At 36.7% G+C, this 24,820-nt stretch overlaps 2 protein-coding genes across 2 annotated transcripts; one reads left to right on the forward strand and one right to left on the reverse strand.

Annotated features, from left to right (window-relative positions):
• The first annotated feature begins 18 nt into the window (after positions 1–18).
• On the forward strand, positions 19–12,934 carry LOC131785939 (PDZ domain-containing protein 7). Its single transcript, XM_066167929.1, has 13 exons — positions 19–1,084; positions 2,978–3,035; positions 3,841–4,010; positions 4,862–5,009; positions 5,749–5,827; positions 6,291–6,851; positions 8,110–8,210; positions 8,824–8,915; positions 9,500–9,594; positions 9,697–9,762; positions 10,832–11,329; positions 11,490–11,590; positions 11,958–12,934. The coding sequence occupies exons 1-13, from the start codon at positions 405–407 to the stop codon at positions 12,093–12,095; spliced, it is 2,787 nt and encodes a 928-aa protein (XP_066024026.1). The 5' UTR covers positions 19–404; the 3' UTR covers positions 12,096–12,934.
• A 2,041-nt stretch (positions 12,935–14,975) lies between these two features.
• Positions 14,976–24,745, reverse strand: LOC131785952 (ornithine aminotransferase, mitochondrial). The gene is made up of 8 exons (XM_059102909.2): positions 23,961–24,745; positions 22,287–22,409; positions 21,714–21,763; positions 20,881–20,959; positions 20,445–20,498; positions 20,275–20,334; positions 19,762–19,906; positions 14,976–19,030 (listed from the first exon to the last, which is right to left on the reverse strand). Exons 1-8 carry the CDS (start codon positions 24,585–24,587, stop codon positions 18,867–18,869), a joined length of 1,302 nt encoding a protein of 433 aa, XP_058958892.1. The 5' UTR covers positions 24,588–24,745; the 3' UTR covers positions 14,976–18,866.
• Between the last annotated feature and the right edge of the window lie 75 nt (positions 24,746–24,820).

The raw sequence follows: 24,820 nt of genomic DNA on the forward strand, positions 1-24,820 counted from the left end.
CTTCCACCAATATTTCATCTCATTTCCTCATGTATGATCTTTCATGGATATGCGATTGAATTCTCGTTTTAGTAACTTTTCCTTTCTTATCGTTTTTCTTATTCGACAATTTGAATAGCTACGCGATTACATCAGCAGCGATAAGCAGGTACAGTGAAAATCTGCCTTTCAGTAGAACAATACCTCTTGTTTACACTGACGACAGAGGTGTCCAAATTATGCATACAGATGCATAGAGATGCATAAATTACGAAGACAGTGAATTGAGCGTCGTTCGAACCGTGGGTAGCCATGTCGATTCTTTGTTTTACAGGATGTTTTGTTTCCCGGCAAATACTCGATCTATGATTACAAGATAACACTAGATGTGATATTTGATTGAAGAACTTAAGTTCTAGTTTAAGATGACTCAAATTGGGGATTCTCAGCGGAAAGAGCAAGTGAAGGAATTTCAGCGAAATGCACATCGTTTACTATCCGATGATGATCGTCATTATTTACATTATACGCTTAAAGAATACCAGACTTACAAGTCGGTGGAAAAGTTGGTGCTTGCACTCAAATCATGCTTGGATAATCCTCGCAAGAAGGACCTACTTGTGGATATTCGAAACCTCATTCCACCCGCACATTTGAGCAAGTTTGATAGTTTAGCTCCGTACAGCGAAATGGCGCATCCTTTCGAACCACCTAATCACGCAGCTCCGCATCGGAAGACGCAGAGTTTGCCTCACAGTTACAAGAACAGCGAGTTGCGAGCTCTTGGAAGGAGTTCCTCGCCGAATAATAGCGGTTCTTTTAAAGTGATAACCTTGACAAGAACTTCTCCCGAAGATTCATTGGGTTTCAAAATAAAAGGGGGCCGGGATTCTGACAGTGTGCTTTATATCTTTGAGGTGGACGATGATTCCTCCGCTGCTAAACAGGGTCTCAAAAAAGGAGATCAGTTAATTGAGGTCAACGGAATAGATTTTGAGAAGATAACCAAAAGTTCCGCTGAGAACCTTCTCGGTACGATGAATAAAATGAAATTGGTCGTCAAGTCGGTTGGTGTTGCAACAGGACTTGATTTATCTGATTCCTGGTAGGTATCCAACTATCAAAACTAGATTAAGGGATGAATCATTTATATTATCCCAGTTCTTAAGTTTTATGTTTACCCCTCTCAAACCTCACTCAAAGACTTGTACTACGCTTTGCAGAAGTACATATGCGTTAAAACAATTGTTACAACGGCAGAAATAACAAGTTACACGCGTATGACTTTTTTGTTTATCCATTCGTGACGTCCACTTAGATTTCGCTAATGCACGTTACTGCAGGTACATTTTTTTTGTGCCAAAAAAATACATAGATTTTTTCTATTTTGTAAACCGCAAATATAGTCGTGGTTTGCGGTGCTTTTGATATTGCTATGCAGCATGATTATCGCCAATTTTGCGACAAATTTTAGGTACTGTTTACGTTTGAATATTGTAGCTGTTATGTCAAACTTCGAAGCTGGAATCATGTACCTTTTTTCCAATGATTTGATTCATGGTCATTCCAATTAATGGAAATCGCATTAAAATTACAGTTGCATTTTAGTATCTGTTGGTGGTATACCCCTTACTAAAGGATACCTTGCTCAGACAGAAATATTTTCAGAGATGGCCGTCTTCCAGTTTAAATGATTGCTTTTCGTGAAAGTCCAGATAAATACTCACGTTTTGACCTGACGCCACATTTTTGACCTTCAGAATAAACACATGTAACACTGAATAATTTAACTTGCTTCATTGGAATTCTGTTAAGATTATAATCTGCCACCAAAGTTAACATAGAGATTAGTTTATTTTTAATAAACATTGCCGTCATTGTCGCGGCACTGTTGAACAGCACGTCAGCATGTTGCGTGCCATTTTTGCACTTCATTGCTTTTTGGATTAAACGTTTAGTAAAGTCATCGATGCTTTTCAAGTGCTTAGTGTATCCGCTTTAGCCCACTGTAGCCAATATCAATGTCTATCACGTTGATTTACCGTTACCGTGTGTAGGAAAGCTAACTCGAGGAAAGATCCGCTGAACAATGTAGCATATTATTGTTGGACTTGCCCTTTACCGTTCCACTTGCATGAATTTTAAGGGGACGGCTTAAAACGGCGGCGGAAACTATTACAATAAATGAGATTGATGAAATTTGTCGAGTGATCACTTAGTAAGTGTTGACATTGGATAGTATGAATATAATTGTATGTTTTGACTCCTCGATCATCAATAACTTTTGTTCCGAAACAGCCATTTGTGAGAGTCTGTATCATGCCTCAACAGGTTCCTATTATAGCTACTTAAAGTAATAAAATCATTGGGATGTCTCTGAAGCTTTCACCTGTATCTTTAAAATTAGATATTGCAAATTAACTTTGAGTTAAAAACTGGGAGAAACTTTCAAGAAAAGGAAAATCTTTGTCTGCTGGGAGACCAAGTACATAAAATGTAATTTTGATTAAGTTGTTGATGTATTAACTGTTAATCTGTAGGGTGACCAATTATTGTTAAATTTATGTATATCCAGTCATATCTCAATATAATATGAGATCTAAAATATTTTAGTACAGGGTTAACTTTCTGAAAAACTGGAATTAGATGATGTTAACAAAACTTGTACATCAACAATGTGACTCAATTTTAGAATCACACCATATTTTACAAAACTTACACATTCATATCCCAAAAGGGCTATGGGTGATGATTTTGTTTTGTTGTTTTTTTTTGTGCTCCCACAATATGTTAAACTATGTGGGAAGAATTTAGAATTACAAAAAGCAAAGCATTTTATCTTTTGAATACTTTTGTGACCTTGATTCAGGTTATTTATTGAAGTGGAAAGGTTATTTAAAGAGGTTAAGATAGAAGACTTTTTCCACTCTAAGAGAACATTAAACTTTGATGATTAACACTTAAACTGATTTGTTGTATTTTGATGTTTTCATTTTAGGGGTCACAGGAATGGTAAAGTTATTCACAATGGAATAGATGAGAGTGATAGTTTGCAGGTAAATGTCTTTTAAAAACCTGTCATATTGTGCAACCACTTGTTGCAGCAATCAAAGGTGCATTTTTGTCCTTTGAAAGGTGCAGAGTTACTTCTCTTTTTTCCTCCATTGCAATTATATATTTATGGTACCTCTGTGATCAAATTCTCCCCTGTTCATTTTTCTTTCCTTGTAATGTTCTACTGCTTGCTCAGATCCATGTAAGAGAAAAAGATTACAGGATATTTCCCAGCACAAATTGTAGCTATCTTGATCTTTTCACCTTAGGGGGTGACCAAAAAAGAATTTCTCCTCACTGCATAAATCCATTTCCAACCAGCAAGGTGATGAGAACACAGAAAAATATCAGTTATGGGATATTAATTGATGCAACACTAAAATTTGAGAGCAGAAATTAAAAGACATGTATGGCAAACAATGTATAGAATTGGTATTTAGATCCTGAGAGTATAAGTGTTACTTACCAATTCAAAATATTAACCTCCCAAACAATTTTAAAGTAGTTGTCTGATTTAATGATTATCTAGCCAAATTAAATTTTTTTTTTTAATTGCAATAAGGTTTGATACAACATTTGTACACCCCAATATCTCATTAGTAATTCTCCTTACTGTCGGCCATACAATTCTCATGATGTTGCTTTGGATAATTTGGTATTGGATCAACTGATAATCCTGTAAAAAAATTGATTTTTTACCTTTCTCTCATCACTTTTCCCTTTGATATTGTATTGATATTGTAAGGAGAAATTCTGTCTTGGTCAGGCATGGGTTAGTGAAGGGTTAACCTTGTATTTTGTGATCAGGCCAGCAGTGGAAGTGGCAGTAGTAGCATAGCTCTTCAACATAATTCCCATTTGCTGGACAAAGCTGATGAGAGGAAAGTTAACCTTCAAGTTGAGTCAACAACCAATGGTTTTATAGGATTTAACATTCGTGGTGGAAGTGAATATGGCTTGGGTCTTTTTGTATCTGGGTAAGAACAATATACATGAATTTTTTTTTTAACAGAAATTTTCTTAGTTTGTTGGACAGGCACTTTCCATTCAAACAAAGTTTTGTAATTTCTGGTCCAAAATTGAGTCATGTAGTAAAAATTTGGTAGAGGTTTAAGGCAACATTCTGAATTTGTCTTTGTACATTCTAAAAATGTTTCATTGTTTCATCTGTGATTTTCTTTGGATTTTGCCTCTTGGCCAGGCTGATTGAAGAACAAAATTGCTCTGATTGTTATATAATCCCATGTCTTATGGCTTTCAGTAAAATTTAGACACAATCTTTCAAGCACTTATCCATGGAGTGATAATGATAAAGTTTTGTATCAAAGTTTTTATTTGGTTAGTGAGTACCCAAACATTCAAGTGGAGTGGAATTTTTAGCCTTTTGACTGAATTTGTGACAAAATGATTGAGTTGCATTTTGTTCTGATTGGCTACAAAAGTACTATGAATTAAATTTGGTTTTTCTTTAACAACACATAGTCAAACAGCGTTCCATTTCTTCATCAGACTTCTTTTTCCTTTTAATCCTGTCACCTTTTTTGTGGGGTTTAGAAATCTTGAGATGCCATGCTTAGAACAAACTGTGACCTAATAACCCTTCAACTCCCACGATTTGATTGTTAATTCTCTCCTCTAGCTGCTACATGTTTCCTTGTAAAATATTTGTGAGAATTTGGTGTTAAATCAAGATAACAACTTATGCCTGATAAGTTTGAGTATTCTCATTACCTGTTTGCTGGATGATGTATGAATGTCATAGTGAGAAGTTACATGCTAATCACTTCTAGCATTTCAAAGGTTAACAGATCATTTATTCTTTGTTTAGCATTGATCGTGGTTCACTGGCAGAGCAAGCTGGCTTCAAAGTTGGTGATCAGATCATGGAAGTGAATGGAAAGAGCTTTGAAAACCTCAAGCACAAAGAGGCAGTTGATTTTATTAAATCACAAAAACACATAATGGTTACACTAAAGGTAATATTTACTTCCATTTCCTTAACTTTTAAGCTGTCAGTCCACTCTTACAATAGAGATTCTCTGATCATGGTTGTAATTAAGGCTTTTCATTGAATGATAGCATTTTATATGTTCATATACTTCATCATCCACATTAGCTCTACGCCTTTTTACCTGATTTGTTATCAATAACTTTTGCAGCATGCCTGGCACAATTTGAGAGTGAAGTGGTTAACCTTTTAAACCCCAAGAGTGACCAGCATTTAGTTTCTCCTTACAATAACACTACTGAATCATTCATTTAAGATCATGAGAGTAAAGGAAATGATCACCAACTAAAGAAGCTCTTGATTGTTAAACAAATTCTCCTAATCAGCTCCTTAGGAAATGTTTAGATATCAATATGGAGAATATCAATACTGATGTTAGGGTGTAAAGGGTTAAAAGTTTTTATTTGTTGTAGATCACATGGATCAATGTTAGTATCTGAGAAACTGTGCACCTACCCCTCTCTCAATCCAACAACAGTCAATTGATAACAAGTTAGGGTTACTGTTGGGGTTAGTAGGGGAGGGGTAGGTGCGTAGTAGCTCAGATACTGTCATCGATCCATTCATATAAACTTAACAGTAGTTTTTCACTTGTTTACCAAACTCTCCCTCTGCTAATGCAATGTTTAGTATGACAAGACCATCAAAACAGATGACCATAACCTGATTTTACAATAAACTTTCCCATATTTTGCATCATTTTTCAGGCAGTGGGAAGACTTCCTGAGGCAAAACATTACCACTCACAAATCAGCTGGGTTTATCCTGATGGAAGTGTTGTGGTTGGTAAGTAATCTACTGCAACTGATCTTGAAGCAAAAAATTTAACTGACCTGGTTTTGACTATTTGCTTTATAAATGACTCTCACCCCTGGCAGAAAATTTTTTAGCATAATTTACAGCCTTCGCTGACCAAATTTTAACAGATGTATTTAGTGAAATCGATAAGAACCACTACATACAAGAGGAAAATTTCATGCGAAGAATCTCATTTGGAAGTCTTTGGGATACCTACAGAAATCTTTTGGTGTCTAGAAATATGATTACCAGTAGGTCTTCTACAAAAATCTTGGCACACTCGAGAAAATAAAATCATGACTAAGAAAGGCAGGTATTTGTAAATAGAGTTCCAAGATTCCAGTATTTTTTTGTATAGAACTTTTATTAATAACCTCTTGCTTTCAATTATAAATCATTATATTCACTCATTGTTTTCTTTTCCCTCAATTTCAATTTTTAATTTTTTTAGAAGGAAAAGAAACTTTTACCAGATCTATCTCAGCTCCAGCCTCTCCAGTCTCCTCTCTAGAGCTAAGTCATTCTAGTGCCCAGTTTCCTGAATTAGGAGAAATGCCAACAAGGGACACACCCAGTCCCAGACCACAGATGCGTGAAGCTAGTGTCCAGACTCCTCAGCCTTCTCCGGAACCTCCCCCAGAGCCTGTGCCAGAAACAAGAGAGGAAGTTGTAGTTGTTCATGTGAAACAGGATTTTGCAGATTTACAAAGAACGCAGAGCTCTAAAAGTCTGGCAACATCATCAATTAATAGTGGTGATGACAGTGAAAAGCAGAACTCAATTCGATCAGCACATTCTTTTGAGAGCGTCAGCAGCAGTAGAGAGGAAATGGCTAAGAGGTATTCAGTTTCTAGCATGAGCAAGGAGGAAGCCATTTTGAGTGGCAGTGATGGTGAACTGAATGACAAAAGGAAAGTGAAGAAATCCAAGTCTTTTCTTCAAAAACATGGGGACAAAATCAAATCAAAGTTGAGCTTCAGGAAGAAAGGAAAACCAAAAGTTGAAGAAAGAGGTAAGGCAGAAAATTAGTGACCAGTGTTAATTTTCTTTTCCATCTTCTTAGTGCAATAGAACTAATAAGAAAAAAGGGCTGGATCCTACTTTTAAGTGTGGTTTCCCTTAACATGTGACCAAGGAGTTCATTTGATGTGCTCTTGACCCAACATAAAGCCAAAGGAGGAAGTTTCTAAGCTGCGTCCAGGAGCATTCAGAATTTTCAGTAGGCATTGTTAAATCTACAAAGAACTGTTCACACTAAGGTGTCATGGGGTGCTACGTACAGTTTGTTGCATCTCAACTTGTGTTTTGTTAACTTTCACAATGTGTTTGTGGAGATTGTTTCTTCTCTTGACTATTTTCCCCTTTCTTTTTGTTATTGTTGTTATTGTTGGTGTAGTTGTTGGGCAGCACATCGAGGTAAAGAGAAAGTAAGACATGACACTTTTTTTCTAATAACTTTGAAATAAAAGAGTAAGTTGAAAGTTATATCTCATAACTAATTTTTGTGTGTAACATAATTTTGCTCTTAATAGAAAACATATTGTCACCAGTAGTACATTCAAATGAGTCATTCTTTTAAATTAGGCTAACATACGATTAAGATCAGCTTAATGTAAATAAGTTAACCTGTTGCAGCTATAACAATTGTGTCACACTCATCAAAAGAACAAAATTATTAGTCAATATGAGCTGATACGCTCTGCAGTTAAAAATTTTACTTTCAAATGACATGTTGTAATATCCTAAATAGACTGAATTACAGTAACTTAACCCTTACCAATGAATGTGTTTTTAAATAGATGCAAGAGAACTCTATAATAATACTTAAATGTTATGTTGAAAGTAATTATTTGATAACGCATGAGTGAATAAGTATGCTTCATTAAGAAAAACAGATATTTCAAAAGAGGAATGAAATTAAGAATCGAAACAGGAAATATACCCATCAACAGATGTTTACTACCTTTGCTAAATAAAATAATATTGAAAGAGCTTCTTCTAATTAGCAACAATGTTTAACGAACAAATAACAGCTGATCTCTCTCCAATAATCCTCTGTCTAGATACTGCAAAAAGTAACAGTTGCAGACACAAACTTTTTAACAACTCTAACTTGATGACCTAGGATTTTCCTTTTTAATGTCTTGCTCGTGTCTGCTTTTGTTTTATGTTTCTTGTTGCTTTTTCATGTTTAGTTTGTTGTGAGATGCAACTCCCTGTGCATGCAACCCCCATTTTTGAGAAGGGTTTTGGTACTCAATTAATGTTAGGTGGCTCCACAAGACAACAGATGTTACTGTACATTGAAGAGAAGGCCAAAAAGATTCTGGTAGTGGACGAATACAATGCCGTTATCAGGCACATCAAACAGGTATGTTGTCCGCGCTATATCTGTTGGCTTTCTTCTTACTGTTTCAAGAATTACCATCCTTAAACTTCTCCTCATAAAATGAGAAGAGAATCTTAAATTAAAGAGCTGAAAATGAAGGATTTAGTCATTTATTCACATAAAAGAGATTTCCCTGATCGTAGACAAATTATCGTACCTGATGTCACAGAAAGACATTTGGAAACCAATGAGGAAAATATATTTGTCGAATATAGGGTTTAAGATATCATAGAAATTCACCACTTTGACAAAGTGAGACTTTCGAGATTTTTCATTCCAACAATAAATTTATCCTTACTTCGCAATAGATTGTTCTGAATTAAGGAAATCTGCAAAGTTTCATGAGAATCTAAAGCAAAATACCAAAAATCTTGTACTCCACCTTACCAATATTCACAAAAAAATATCAATTTTGCGTACAAATGTGGATGAAGGGGTGAAGGAGGAGGTTTTCATTCCTTTTTCTATTCTTGCAAACTTCGGGTTTGTAACTTTTTCCGAGAATTGCTGGATGTATTGCTTTTGTTTTTTAATCATTTTTATCCTTTTGATTTATGAGTAATTGTTATAAAACCTTTATATTTTGCCGTTGTAGTACCAAGAAGATTCAGATGTAGAATCTCTTGTTAATAAACTGCTAGCAATACTGGACAAGCCAGAAAAGGCTCTTTTGTTGAGAGATATCAGGTAAGGAATCTTCGCCGTCATTGCAACTATCTTCGCTACCAATACAGGAAGCGACAAGTCGCTGTAACAATTCGTATCATTTGGCAGAAAGGGGGGGGGGGGGTAGGATGGGAGAATCTTTATGAAAATCTTTTTCCCCGTTTAAAGTGACCCAACACTAAACCGAATTGAACTCGTAAGTGAAGTATAATAACTGGTCATTCTACTTTCACACGAAACGGGAGCGGACGATTTTTGAGGGGAACACAGGGGGATTAGTCGTTGCCAACAGAGTCTAGAGGGGGGAAACTATTGAAAATTGACTGCCAATGAACAGCCGATGGAAGGAGAACGTAAGAATAAGAACTGGGAGATCTTTCAAACTAATTAGCCATCTTTTTGGCATGATAAAAGAATTTAGGAGAGCATGGGTGCACCCTTATGCAGGTGATTCGCGGGCTTTCACTCCCCGTGTACGGTGGTGAGAAAAATCTTTATCAGAGTGTATAGATTTAATAAATGAAAATTCCCCAAGAAATTATTCCTCTTTGTGAAAAGATTACATGGAAAATGTGTTTTATATAATTTGTTGAATTCATCGACAGGACGTTAGTTTTACCCTACGACCTTGGAAGGTTCGATGCTATGGTGTCAGCGCATGAAAAGGAGGCATTGGAGTACCTCAGTGGATTCGTGCCCGGTAGGAGCAAATAATCCCCAGATTATTTCCAGCATATGAAAGTTCTAGTGGTTTTGAATTCTTTGTTTGATGCGATGTTCATGTTTATCTCTCTTTTCTAAGGTTCGCCAACCATAATACCTACCGTTGCTGAGAAACCGAAACGTCAACTTGTGGCTGCAATTCAAGGTAGTGTCTTAGATAAACGGTTAGGCAGGGGGTGGGTCCTTATCATTAGCGCTGCAGGACGCGCGTTTCTTCGCCTGCCGGAAGATTGGAGTCGAGTCGGGGATAGTTTTACCGCCACTTTTCCACAGGCGAAGAAAGGCTCGAGCCGAAGCGCCACTAATGTGGGCTTGCATTGCTCCCAGGCTAATGAGCGTTGAGCTTAAAATTGGCCTAGTTTTTTGTGTGTGTTTTGTGCGAACACATATTGGCAGTTCGAGGTTAGGGAAATATCTACCAGGAACTTGTTTTAGCGATATTCTGTTCAAGCATTAGACGACACGCATTCTACGTGATCTCGGATCAGCGAATTGGAGAATTTATTTTGTTTGAAAAAAATCCCTCCCTTAGTTGAGTACATTTTTAGTAAGGCGTTTCAAGCTGGTTTGTTCGGTAAGTCATTCAGTATGTCTTCAGAGTTTTGATTCCATATCGTCCCGTTAATGAACAGACTACATGATATGACGTTTATCCGAAGGCTCAGCGAACTTGTTACACAGATTTTAGTTTGAAAGAGACTTTGCAAACTTAAATAAAATTTCAAAACTCAGGATTGTCGTTCTATTTTTTACACCTATACTTTGCCTCCATTTTTCAAAGTGAGCGATCCTTTGGGGGAAGAAATAAAGAATATTCTTTCAAGATCATTAACGTATAATTTCAGAATAAGTAGGGATGCAGAGAGGAAACATTTTAGTTATTTAAAACCGCAGCTGTTGGGTGCCGTAAATTGTCGAAAGGCAACATAGCCGTAAATAAGTAATGACTAAGATAGTATCTCACATTTCAGTGGATGGAATATTTTGCTTTGTGCTCCAGTAGATAATTATTTTGTTTTTCGGTAACGAGAAGTGCCTGCTGTGAATTGTTTTAAGGCAGAACATCCCACGCTCTTCATTTATCATTTTTTAACCACAATGTGTGTAAAAGGGGTTAAGTATTTTAACGAAAGCGCTTCGCGGGGAAAAGAGTTCTTTCTACGTTCACTGGGTTACAGTTTTAATTGACTATTTTTGTTACTTCACATTCACAGACAGCAGAGGGAGTTTTCAACTAAGAACGAAAGAAGAAGTGGAGAAAATCAAACAGGAAAAGGAAGAGATGGCAAAAAAGCGAGAACAAACGGCCTGGCTGGGAGGCAGCATTCTCGATCGACATACGAGAGTCCCAAACAATCCAAACGCTCTCATACGTTTACCGGAAAACTATAGAATGGATTCTGTTGCTGAGAAAGATTCGAGCACAAGCAGCAACGCTCCAACTTCATTTGATGTTCCAGTGATACAGGTGAACAGCGGCGAGGCGTCCAGAGGAACGAAACACGATGAAAACGACAATGAACGACTCGTGGCGTCGAACTCGCTCCTTGTTCCCGACAGAGTATCGATCGAGTACAAGGACGACGAGGAAGCAGTTCCTGCGGCGTCCACTTCATCAGGGTCTCCTTTTTCAATGGCTGTTCCGGTTATATCCGTTTCCAATGACAACAAAGCAGTTACGATACTACTCTCTAAAAAGAGAACAAGTTTAGGTAAGGGACTTTTTATCCTCCGAAATTTAGGAAAAACCAGTGTGTTCATATTCGAACTAATCCACGGAACGTGAAATCCTATGCGGCTTTTTTTCTTTGTTAGCAATGATAACATAGGGATCGCTTTCATTTGGGTTTATTTATTCATTTATTTGTCTAGGTATAAGTATTTCTGGAGGAAAAGGCTCCAAGACGCAACCCGAAGTCAGGGTAGAGAAAATTTTTCCTGGTGGCGCTGCAGCTGATGATGGAAGACTCAGGGTAAGGAGATACAGACACATTTGCAATAGATTTAACCTGAAGTTTGGCCTTCATCACTAGCCCTTCGGCACGAGCGTTTTTTTTTTCCCCGCCCGTGGGTTAAAATATGAGGCCGTGAACAGTCTAGCACTGATCATTATTAGTGCCAGACCTCCGGCCAACTTCTCCCCGACTCGTCTTCCCGCGGGCGCTGTTAATGAGGGCTTACGCGAAAGGCTACAATGGATTATTTTCTTTAGCAAGTGAATTTTTCATAAAGAAATGTTCGCCATGCGCAGTTGCATCCGGCTTGTGAAAAGGTTGGTATATGAAAATTAAAACGGGCTTTGTGCTAATGCATCATGTGTTGTATTTTCTTGCCTGTTAGAGTGGTGATGAAATTCTGTCAGTGGACGGCGAGAGCCTTCAAGATGCCACACACGCCGAGGCTGTGGATATCATCAGAAAATCGTACAACAACAAGAGCAAGGATGTTATGGAGATTGTAGTGATACCCAAGCAGTAGCAGAGTTTTGTGAAGTATTATTTTATTGGTATGGGGTTAACTGTACGTTGGACAAGCACAAAATCACATGCTTTCACACGCGTAGTAAGAACAGTTTTACACAATTAAGTCTACTGTAAGAAAAAAGTATGCTTTCTCTATTTGACAATCCCTTCGGAAATTCTATCCGTTTAGCTAACATTCACTTTAATTCGTGTTAAAAATTTTCCCGATCAGTTTCCAGCGACTCATTGGAAGGCAGTGGTAATTTCTACAACGTTTATGTTTGAAGTTAGACTGATTTTATAACACCAATTTTCTGCTTAGAATAACCAGTAATAATAATTTTTATGAAACATCAACTGATTTTAGATCAAAGTTTTCAAGAAGTTTTCTAAGGTTTGCTCAATAATTATGTCATGCAGCACAACGCTTTTAGCCAGAACTGTAAATACACCAAAATGGTTTTAATCACATCACATTTACCAATCGCCCCCTTGCGTTGCCAGCCGTCTGTTTCTTGCCACTAAGAATTCTTTTTATCCAACGTTCCTTATTACACCTCTGGCTATTGAATCGCCTGCATCTCTTAGTTTTTAGAATCGATGCATCTCACAATTACTTTTGTCTGTTTGGTTATATAACTGGGCGCAGGACGTCTTTTTAAAACCGAAAAAGAGCGCTAAATTCATACTGCCACACGTCTTACGTATTTAATGAATGAGTTTGCCATCGGACATGCAGTCCGTTTCAATTAAGCTGGGCAGCCATATTAGGCTTTTTGAAATTGCTGCATATGTTTAGTCAGAAAGGAGTGATTTCTCTTGTTTAGGTAACTTAAATAAATGACTTCAATGTCACTACCAGTCCCTCTCCTTTTAACTCTCCTTATGCGAATGCGATAGAAACCTTGGGGTGCAGTTGGAAGAGAGAGCTTGGGAATAAGTTTATAATCAGTTAAGAGAGAATTTTACAAAGTTTCTTTTGAAATTTTTTTAACTTCTTAGTGTTAAAAAAGGAGTGATTAAGTTTAAACTGGAAAAGTTTTGTTTGAAAATGAGTATTTTACTCGAGAGTTGTCTTCTTTCTAGCTGTGTTGCTTCTTAACGAGAAAAATCTACTATTTCAGGCAGTTTTCTGCTGGGTGCGTGTCGTATGTATAGCTATAGGTGGACCCGAAGTTCCCAAGAAAGGGTTGTCCTCCGAATTATTTTAATATCTGTTTTTAGAAAAATGTTTGCAATAGTGTCTGTTCAGAGATTCTCAATTTTTGTGATTTGTTAAAATATCTCTTTTTTTTGGTTTCGTAATATTTGAAAAAACGACTTTTTTTAATTACCCCATGTTTGTCAACGTCGTTAAAATTTTGAATACTGTGTTGCCCAAGAAAGATTTCTTCATCACAGATCAGTAAAAAGAGACCTAACAGGAAAACTTTTGTTCTACCAAGTCCCATTGCAAAAGATAAAATCGAAGAAAAGAAAAAAACAAAAAAGAAAAAAAAGAAAAGAAGCTTAAGTCAAACCAAACCTTCAAAAAGCTTTAGCTTGTAGTACTTGTTGCCCAAGAAGTTTACTACAAGCCTCGACTCGATGCACTGATCCCAGCCGGTTTACCTAGCCCATGTACAATCATATTCAATGAAAACTGGCTAAACACACCACTTATGTTCACACAAAGATCTCTCCTCCCCCATAAACCAGTGAAATTCATCTATTCATTTCTTTCTGGGGCAGACAAGAATCTTCAAGTGACGAAATATCGTCTTTTTTATGCAATGTGATATTTTGTCTCGTATCATTAGTGTGAAAATATATTTTAATCACTGGATTAAAATGAACAGCTTTCTCGGTATGGAAATGATTCGGCACCATCGTAAACAGATCATAGCGTCATATTTTTGTAAGATAAAGTGGAAACAAACTTTCTATAACGTACGATGTACATTAATCAGTAGCCATAATTTGCAGTAAAATTCTATATTTAGCAGAGATGTTGTTGATCTTGGTTATTCATTTTCGGTTTTGACATACAAGGAGTCCTTACTTGTCCGTAACAAAGTTTACTCCCAAACCCAGAAATAAGTTCCCGTTCATACACTATAAACCGTGTGAAAAATAAAATTAAAAAGACTATCTTTCTACTCTGTTTCTATTCTACCACATCGCCATTCAAACACCCACCTCACGAAACTCACGAGTAAATGACCAGAACACAGGACAAATCAATTTCTTTTAGGAGTACTTCTACACAATCAGAGGAAATCGAATATTATCCCGTTCCAATTTAGCCTTGTTACAAAAGTAATAGCAAAGATTGCACACTCCCAATCAATCTAATGTGTCACGCAATCTGGTTATCATTTCGCGCGATTGAAGTAATAGAACCATAGAGTATCGACCCACATTTTCACAATACTATCGCACAGTGAAAAAAGGCGGCGTGCATCACTGCTTGCGTCATCAAAGGGAGCTCAGTCCCAGGCTCTGGCAGACGAAACGCTACGAGGAATTCAGATACAACTGCTCACCTTATCAGTAACCGAGCACTATTTACACGATTTTGTTCCTTTGCTTTTTAACCAAGACGCAAGGCAAAATAAAAATGCTACAATGTGCCATGAAAATGGTTGCACGGTAGCACTGTTGTTTGGCCTAGACAGGTGCAGTACAAACTATATATTTTGATAAATTATTATCGTTATCATTATTATTGTCCTCGTCATCATAATCATCATTATTATGATTATTCCTTGCTTCCCCCAAATTTCTCTCTCGCTTAACTGGAAAGGGTTCCCGGAAGGAAGCTCGAAGCGTTTGTTCAGGACCTAAAGACTTAAGGTCTTAGCGGAGGGAGGAGGGGAAAAGTGGTACAGAAGATTACTTTACAAGGCTACACTGATAAGTTAGTCAGACCTTTAATATCCCTATTATTTACCATGATAGTAAAATAAAGATACAACAAGGCGCTTTGTCAACGCATTACAAAGACGTGTCCAAGCTAGAGCTTCCCACATAGATGATCTATGGGGCTCAATTCGTAGGGTGGGTGTAGAGATAAACATAACAAAGTTCCTCAACACACGATGGTAATAATCAGGAACATAGTTTTTCTACTAACATTAAAGTTAAATAATTATACTACACTCAGTTCAACTTACATTAACACCTTTAAATACTTTGCTAGGGATTTAAAAGGAAAAAACGAGAAAAAAAAACGGAAAAGAAAAACATCAATAATCTTTAATCATAGGCTCACAAGAGCCATGTTGGAGAAAAGTTGCAAAACAATACTATCGGTGACAAAACATAAGGTTTGGTTCCCTAGTGTTGTAAGTGTAACACTGCCATATTCACTGTTCTTTCTTAAGAAAAACGACGATAAAAAAACAAACAAACAAACAAACAAAAAACATTTGTTGAAATGGAAATTTCACCCTAGCCACTGACTCTCTGAACCCTTAAGTAATTTCTACCATATCCCAATAACAGTACCATTGGTTTTAGTCTCAGTACAGTCTCGTTTGTCTGGAATGATGTTTTGCATGTCATTAGAAAGATTAAGCACAACAACCTTAAAGAGCCATTTCTACAGTTCAAAATTACAGCTTGAAACCAACTAGAGAGACGTGTCTCACTGAAAAAGATGTAAAGTACAGCTTCCGTGACACGTTTTCTCTCTCCAGACTAGTAAACTAATACTCCCAACCAACAGGAAAATATTCTTTTTTTTAACTACTACAAAGATTAAGTATTTCATCCAAACTGTACGATGATTTTCTTACTTCTTATTACCTAACTGTTTCACAGGGTATCAAGCCTGTAAAGAGAATTTAAAGTGTGATCACTAGTGGGGTGGAAGAGTTAAATATCTGCTGCTTCTCTGTGGACACACCATGTCCATTACAGTCAAGTCGTGTTGTTAATTAGTTGATTAACTTGTTAATGTGATACATGTTTAGTACATTGTTGAAATCTGTGTTTGTGAGCTTTCCACAAACTGTTTGTGTTCATGAGTTTCTTGTTGGACCTTTTCATATCTCCTGGTAAGATTTCCTCTTTTTGTTGTCTTCTTCACACACTTCATTCCACTTTACAAAGTTCAAGTATAGTGAGTAGTTAACATTTTGTCGTAAAATAGTCGATCACCAGGTGTAGAGGAAGTTCATGGCTTCAACTCTCCACCTGCTGTCATTGTTGCTGATGCTTGCTTGGGTCACTGTCGCCGCTCTTTCTGCAGAGCTGTGCAACTTTTATTTGCCTCCTCCTCCTCCTCCCCTCCCCTCTGTATGGATTCCTCTTTCGTACGTAGTGTTTTCAACTGTTAAAAATTGATCTGTTTGTTGTCTTGTCTGTTCCTGATCTCTGTCTCTGTCTCTGTCTTGTTTGGAGGCCTATACAATTTTTTCCTAAAAAATTTCAGTCCAAGAACACAAAGGATAAGAAGAAGGCATTTCCTTAACCCCTCCTTGAAATCCATGAGATAGTCATTCATATGTTCCACCCTACTTTGATTGCTTAGCTGGTTTCTGTCTTAACATTTGTGTAAAGTAACAAGTCTTGTTTTAAAGTTAAACCAGTGATGTCCTTCCACTTCCATGATTCTTCGCTGGAATGTTTCCTGGTTACGTCAGTTTTAGTCACTTGTGGATATTTTAACAGTGTGTTCCTAATTTAATCTTTCCAAGGAGAGCCACACACCTCCATAGCACTGCACAGATTTCATTCAGTCATGGTATTCAGTTGCTAGGTTTATAGATACACATAAAGAATGAGGCACAGGATTGACAGATTCCATTTACAAAAAAAAACATAACTGATTCTCTTGATAACTGTAACACGTTTTATAACACTTTGACATAAACAAAAACAAATAAGTCAAGTTTTTTGTCCATTGGTAGCTGTTTGCTATACTGTCTTGTCCAGTTTCTGTTAGCACTTCTTGAAAACCAATTGACACAGTACTACACTTGCATCCTTGGTACAAGAAATATGAAGATCCAGTGGGATACACCATTATCAACCACTCAGACACTTCAGTTTCATTTTCTTCTTCTTCATCATCATCATCATCTTCTTCCTCAACTCAGACGGTGGGCATTTCAGGTTTGCACCAACACAGTCCAGTTGAAGGGAAAAATTGTCTTATTAGTACTTAGCATTACTCTACTGTTATATTGCTTAGTATGTTGTTAGGGTAAGATTTCCTCTGCACAGCCCCATACTACAATATGCATACAGTTCTTAGTTAAAGGAAACAATAGCAAGATTGCATTCAGCGCTAAGACTTTATTTGATAACAGCATGGGGCTGTACCAAAATTTTACCATTGTTAGCAAATTACTGTTAGTACTGTTTATAACTTTTAAAACTTAGCTGTTACATATATGTATTTTAACACGGTGTATCACACAGAATTGAAGCAGCAAATGGATTCTCTAGTAAACACATTGGCAAGTTCAATTCATCTTGTCTCATATGTAAATTATTTGTCTCAAAGCTAAAACAAAAAAAATATATAAAAATAATTGATAATCTAACTGTTTTTTCCCTGTTAAATTATGTTGAACTAGTAAATGAATACTGGCAGGACTGTGTAAATACAGTTTTCAAATAATTATATAAATTTCCTTAAAATGACATGCAACACCATCAACTCCTTGAGTTTTTACTTCAGTCTTATGTCTTCTGTCTCATGAATGATTGTGCCCCTCCCTCAAAAACAAAAACAAAAACATTAAAAATATAACAAAAAATAATACACCTCCTTGGGGATAACTTCCATGAGTTTATCAACCACAAAAAGGAATTCTTGGTTTGGCTTCGCTTCTCTTCTCTTCCACCATTCACTGTGAGGTCTGCTTCCAAAAGCTAACCAAATGTGAAGGCTGTGGGTTGTGCAGTGTGCTCTACTTTATGATAATGGTACATTGTTTTTATGACTATTAGTGTGATAATTTTCTATACTTCTGTTATGTTTTGGCTTGCTCGACTATTTACCTTGTGCAATTCTGCCAAATAATTGTGCTAATTAACTTTGTTGTGCTACTACTATCTAATATATCAGTTACAGTTGTTAGTAAACAAAAGATTTGTTAGTATATGGAATGAAATGAGTGTTGTGACTGTGTTTTTCCCTTGTCAGTCTTATCTGTCATGCTAACCTAAAGAATGGCCCTTTTAAATGACAACACATTCAAACTTTCCTAATACAATGGCTAAGGTGAAATATCCCTTTTAGGCAGTCTTTTGAGCAGGGAAATGTCTATTGACAACCCACTTACATTGATATACAACAAAAAAAGAAGCTCACTCTATCTTAAGATTGTTTACAATTCACGAAAATAACCTACAGTTGTACCTTAATAATTACGCTCTGTTTTTTAACAAGCAACACAAAAGCTCGCTTGAAATTACTCATACCAAACGTCATAGGTCATTCCAAGTGAATTCTGTCCAAATCATCACAACAGTGAACATAGAGAGGGAAGAAAGTCCTGTAAAAGTCTATCAGTAAGTCTAATTGAGTACTGTCAAAACCATAGTTGGTTAATTTTAGCACATTGTTTAGTTCCTATTAAGAAAATTCACCATATCTGGAGATAGACACCCCAAGGGTTGCCCTGGTGTTTCGTTACATCAGTTTTGTCACCAAAAAAAATGGAAAAAAAAAATGAAATGAATTTCAGGTAAACACACTTTTCCTACATGTCATATTACAACCACAAAAATAACAACAAAACAAAACAGAATGAAAAAAAAAATGAGAATACCCTTTACAATACTGTCACACTCAAGCAAATGACTCAATAGTGTCCCTAATTATTCCAAGGGATTCATGGAGCTGTTCCTCTGTGATCACCAAAGGCGGTGTAAAGCGAATAATGTGATCATGAGTAGGTTTAGCTAGAAGACCATTATCCTTCAGTTTTAAACACACCTTCCAGGCATCGAAGTCTAAAAAAAAAAGATAAAAGTTTAAAAAATTACCTGGTATATGATCTGTATTGGTCACATACACAAGCCTATGAAAATTGATGTAATTTAAGAGAAATTTTGTTCTGACAATTTCCTAGCCAATGACAACCATAAAAATGTCCACTTTGCACAGGGGAACTTAAGATTTATGGCATTTACAGTGTGTTGCATCAAGGCTGAAGTGTAATTCTTTGTATCAATTGCTCATATTCTTTGAAAAACAAGACAACCTTGAGAAACTACAGAGCAAGGACAAGATTAGGAACAGACTAGAACTAAAAGTAACATCAGCAAATGGAGCTGAACCTCAGCTGTAGTTAAGGGAAAAAATTAACTTAACTCTTTTTCCATACAACCCTTCACATTCCCTGTTTTTCATTTTTTTGGAGTGTTTCATGGGCTTGTTGTTTGAAAACATTCTCTGTTTCAAAGCTCATATTCATGATTCTGTGATTGAAGTGTGGACGTCTTGTATTCTGCAACATACACCTTTACTGATAACTGACAGGCTATACCAGCAACTAAACTACTCGCTACATCCAGTTACAAGCTTGGCTTTTATAGGTATGGTTGAGGATCTACAACGTCCTGTAACATTACAACAGATTCTATTTATATATTGATTCAGGGATGACTCAGCATGACACAGGTACTTCTAGAACATTCTTGAAGGTCACACTACAGTGACAATTAATGCTTGCAAATCTTACCATTTGTTGGTATTATCTCTATGGCATTCATAAGTCCCTTGCCACGAGCAGTCTTGACAACAGCTGGGTTCAGCTTCTTCAGTTCTGGAACCATGATGTCTCCAAGCCTGGCAGCACGTTCAGCCATTTTTTCTTCTTCCAAAACCTACATGTGTAAAACACAGCAACTTCTGTATAAACTTCTACTAATCAATTACAACATACACTTTTCTACAAATCTAATTGGCACAATGAAGACTTTTCTTGACCAGGAACAAAATGAGCAGTGCATGTCACAATATCACTAAAAGGTAAAGATAGCTTACACTGAACCACAATGAATGGTTCTGAATGAGAAAAAAGTCCATCTCATCTTTTCCCTTCCAAAAAACATGCTGCATTTGCCAAACAGTTCTTGAATAGAAAAAAAAGCTAGGCAGCTTGACATGAAACCAAACATTCACTATAATTATCGATAATATTCATGATTCAAAGATTGAACTTTATTCACAGGATCTCAATTTTATATCTTACTTTTAAAGCAGTTACAGCCACTTTGCAGCCAAGTGGGTTTCCACCATAAGTTGAGCCATGCTGAAAGAAAAGCAAAGATCACCTCACTGCACATGTAGCATTCTTTTCATAAATACTGGAAGAAAAAATATAGAAAATGACATTATGTCTGGCTAGAGTTTTAGCATTACCTGTCCTGGTTTGATGGTAAGCATAACTTCATCATCACAGAGAACTGCTGAAACCTAATAAAACACAATTCATCAAAAGAAGGTAGGGTTCAATATAGAATTTCCTTTACAACACAAAAAAATATAAAGCAGCAGGGAGTTCAAATCTTAAAACTACACAAGACTTGTTGTAAGCCAACATCAATATTTCTGTTTTTGGTAAAAGAGTTACCTGGACATGCTGGTAATTCTTTTTAACAAATCCACATCAAAAGGTACAAAAATGATACATATCAAGGGAGTAAAGGATGGTGAGCACAAAAAGCCAAAATTATTCAGTACAAATTTCAATTGAGAAGGTTTTAACTTAGGGTTTGTTTCATTAAAAGAATAAATGTGAGTAGGGGGTGACAGGCCAAGGACAAGAGATATAATGACAAGTCTGAATGTAACTTACTGGGTAAACTCCACCAGAGAGAGCTTTTCCAAGGACAACAAGGTCTGGTCTGACATTCTCGTGATCAACACACAAGCGCCTGAAGTCACAAAATATGTTAGATATTAGCCACCAAAGTTCTGAGTGAATACAAAAAAAATTTACTGCTGTGTAGTTATTTATTTTGAGTCACATCAGGGTCAAGTGAAACAAAGCTGTAACAATTAATAGGGTAAGCAAAAGCCAAAGAGCTGAGAACAGACAAGAAAGGAATGAAGCTGATTGAGGACAGAGATTATAAACACTGACTGCAATGAAGAAATTTATTTAAAAACAAAAGTCAACATAAAAAAAGTGTTATATGAGAACAATCAAAGAAATTGCAGAAAAGACCCTTGAGAAAATTAAGGCTTCAATGGAATTCAAACCTGAGCCTCCAAGATACTAGCTAGATGCTACTAATCATGTACCAACTGAGCTACAAAGTCATATGTGGAGTGGCAAATTTTAGTAGGTTATTTCTTCTCATAAAGGAATTGAATCCCAATTCAGTGAAAGAAATGATATTTCATGCATATATCAACCATAGGCCAAAACATCATATGATTCAATTGAAGGTGAAACTATTTTTAAGGCAACAGGGCTTTGGCACTTTAAAGCTCTATAACAAATTTAAAGGATATTTATAACTACTAGTTAAGGTATGATCATTGTGCTGTACAGATTGAAAATGAAAATTACCAAGACATTTCTCAAAAAATATTACAAATTAAGTTAAAAAAGTAAAGACAAGATGTTATACTGACTGCAACAAAGTGCTTTTACAAAAATAACATAACAAAACAGATACACACCTTCCAGTTCTCCCAAGGCCAGTCTGTACTTCATCAGCAATGAAAAGAACCTGAAACATTGAGTACAAGCATTAAATGAGCTGCTTATCATCAACTCTTAAGATTCCAAAAGCAGATATTTCAGTTAAGGAATGATTCCAAACACAGGATGTTTTAACTGCGGAAAAATTACTGCTCTTGACATTAACAGAAAAACAACACTTGGGATTGCCATTCTTTTTTTATTACTGATCACAACCTTTTCCTGATTTTTTTCTACACCTTCTTTCTCAGACTTAGGTTGGGAGCAAAATTACTTAGCTTGAATAGCAGTTTTTGTCCATTTGCTTAGAAAATTTAGTCTTCTAAACACCCTCTGAAAATGTTAGGCTCTAATTGATATTTTAAAAAATTTACCTACCTTATAAGGATTTCACTAAGCAGAAAACTCCAGGCATTTTTAGCTTTTAACAGGACTTGAGTTTCAGTCTAATTTTTTCTGGTCTTGAAAATTAGGTTCCAAAATATCCATGTTTTTTTTTAAGACACTGTACAAATGGTCCATACTTAAAAAAACCATAGTAAAGCTCTAACCTTGTACTTTGAACAGAGCTCTCTAACACCTCTCAAGTATCCATCATCAGGAATCTTTACTCCAGCCTCTCCTTGTATTGGTTCCACCATGAATGCACACGTGTTTGGATCACTTATAGATTTCTAAATAAATGCAAGGAAAACCAGTCCTAAGCTCAAAAAAATGAATATAAGGAAACCATGTTGACTTAGAGTAGGCTGAATCAAACAGTGGACCCAACAACAAGGCTGTGCTCTAAGAAAATTTTTGGGGAGCCCAAATGGCTCCTAACTATTCCAGCTAGGGTGCCCAGCCCTCCAGGTTGGTTGCCCAAAAATTAATTAACTAAGAAATTAATAAATTAATTAATCAATCAAGTAATTAATAACTTAAAATTAATTTATTTTGTGTTTTAATCAGTTAATATATAATCAAACCATAAATTTCAATAATTCTTACACTTGCAGGAAAGCTGAGGGATTGTGGAAAAGTACATAAAGTAATTGCAAGTCACTTATCACAGCAATCGATAAACAACTACCGACAAAGCTGACTTGCTGGATATTTGCACATAGAATGAATCTTGAAATAAAGATAAAAGCACTGCACTTTCCAAATCCATCAAAATGCTGAAATAAATCAGACATTTATTATCTCAAGGAAAATTGCAGTGTTCAACGCAAATTCTTGCAATGTCTGTGCAGTTCATCATGCGTGAAGTGAAACAAACTACTATTTCAATAATTATTATAATTTGAGTTTGTGTGAAATCATGTGGAACAAAACGTGATAGTAACTTTGAGAGCTTTGAATGTGAATAATTTGACATGTCACGCAAAAGAATATTTTTCTGCTAGTGACGCTTATAAATCAACCAAATAAAAATGTATCAATCAATCACCTCATTTACCACAGAGGCAAATGCTGCTCAAGGGGCTGAGTGCCTGGCTGAGCAACCAGAATATTTTTTCAGTCGCCTGGGACCAAATGTTAGTTGCCTGAGGTGACCAGGTGCCACTAGAGCACAGCCTTGAACAAAGGAGTAATTTAAGAGCAATAACCCTTTTTACCTCACTTCTCTCAGTTACCCTCATTGAAGGTGATCCCCAATTGCCAATCCCCAACATTTATCACAGTCTAGCAGATGTTCCCTAACTGAAGTTTCCATCCCTTCATGGTACACCTTACTCAAGTGCAAAGGGTTTCCTCTAGAAAGAGGTTCCACGTTATGTTTGTAGCTGTTACCCTCACTCAAAGGTGCACCCCCCCCCCCCCCTCTTCCCCACCCCAATTCCAAGGCAGACTCCTTGTGACCTTTGTATTCTTATATTCTCTCTATGGTCTATTTTTATTGTATCACCAAAACAGAAGTTCTGTGTAACCTTTTTATTGGTTTCATTCATTGAGGGCACATCTATATTTAGGGAACTCTTTTCATTGTCTCCAAGATTGTTCCCTTAATTGGGCGCTTATTTTGATTTTTAGCAATAAATAGGGGGTTCCTTTATTGGGAAAGGATAACTGAAAAGTGTTACCTCGAGAATTTAAGGTCTTTCCATATATTTTTAACACAACGATGCGATAAGGAAGAACATTCAGGGAGAGTGTTTGTAATAACACACCCGCTTCTCTACATTTCTAGTTTAAGAACACGTGGCGCTTAACTAGTGTCTGATGATAATCACAACACTCACCTCCAAAGCAGCAAGGTCGTTGTACGGAATGAGTTCAAAGCCTGGCATAAAAGGACCGTATTCACCGTAACAGTCTGGATCAGATGACGATGACACCGCGGCTAACGTCCTTCCCCAAAAATTCTCTTCAGCGAAGACAATTTTGCCTTTGTTTGCTGGAATTCCCTTCACCTGATAACCCCATTTTCGCGCCAACTTACAAGCTGTTTCACCTCCCTCGACTCCCGTGTTCATGGGCAGTAGTTTGTCATAGCCAAAAAGTTTTGTAGCAAACTCTTCGAATTCCCCCAAAACATCGTTATAAAACGCTCTAGAGGTCAGCGTCAAGATTTCTGCTTGGTCTTGAAGCGTTTTCACAATTCGAGGATGGCAATGTCCTTGGTTCACAGCCGAGTACGCGGCGAGAAAGTCGAAGTATCGCTTTCCAGTCACATCCCAGACGAATACTCCTTCACCCTTTGCCAAAGCTGCTGGTAAAGGATGGTAGTTGTGGGCGCCATAGGTGTCCTCCCGCTTGAAAATGTCTTCAGGTGTGAGCTGATGTTTGGTCGCAGCGGCTGGAGTAGAATACAATCTCGTCACACGAAACAGATTTCTGTTCAATGGACGAGCACAAAGGCGAAGCATTTTTAGAGGTTTAAAGTACAAATTAAAACGAAAAAAAAAGGGCGAATCACAAAAAATACAGTTTCGCCTTTCAAATTATAACCCAATTTTTTAACGTAACAACGGTTACACCGTAATGAAATTCCTATTCCACTCCAACCACAACGACCGTGAGAGAGAGAACAACCAGTGCTGAGGACTTGTTTATATTCTCATTGGAGAAATACCATATTTGGAATATGACGGCCCAATCC

This window comes from Pocillopora verrucosa, chromosome 1 (genome assembly GCF_036669915.1).
Source record: "Pocillopora verrucosa isolate sample1 chromosome 1, ASM3666991v2, whole genome shotgun sequence".
Taxonomy (NCBI): domain Eukaryota; kingdom Metazoa; phylum Cnidaria; class Anthozoa; order Scleractinia; family Pocilloporidae; genus Pocillopora; species Pocillopora verrucosa.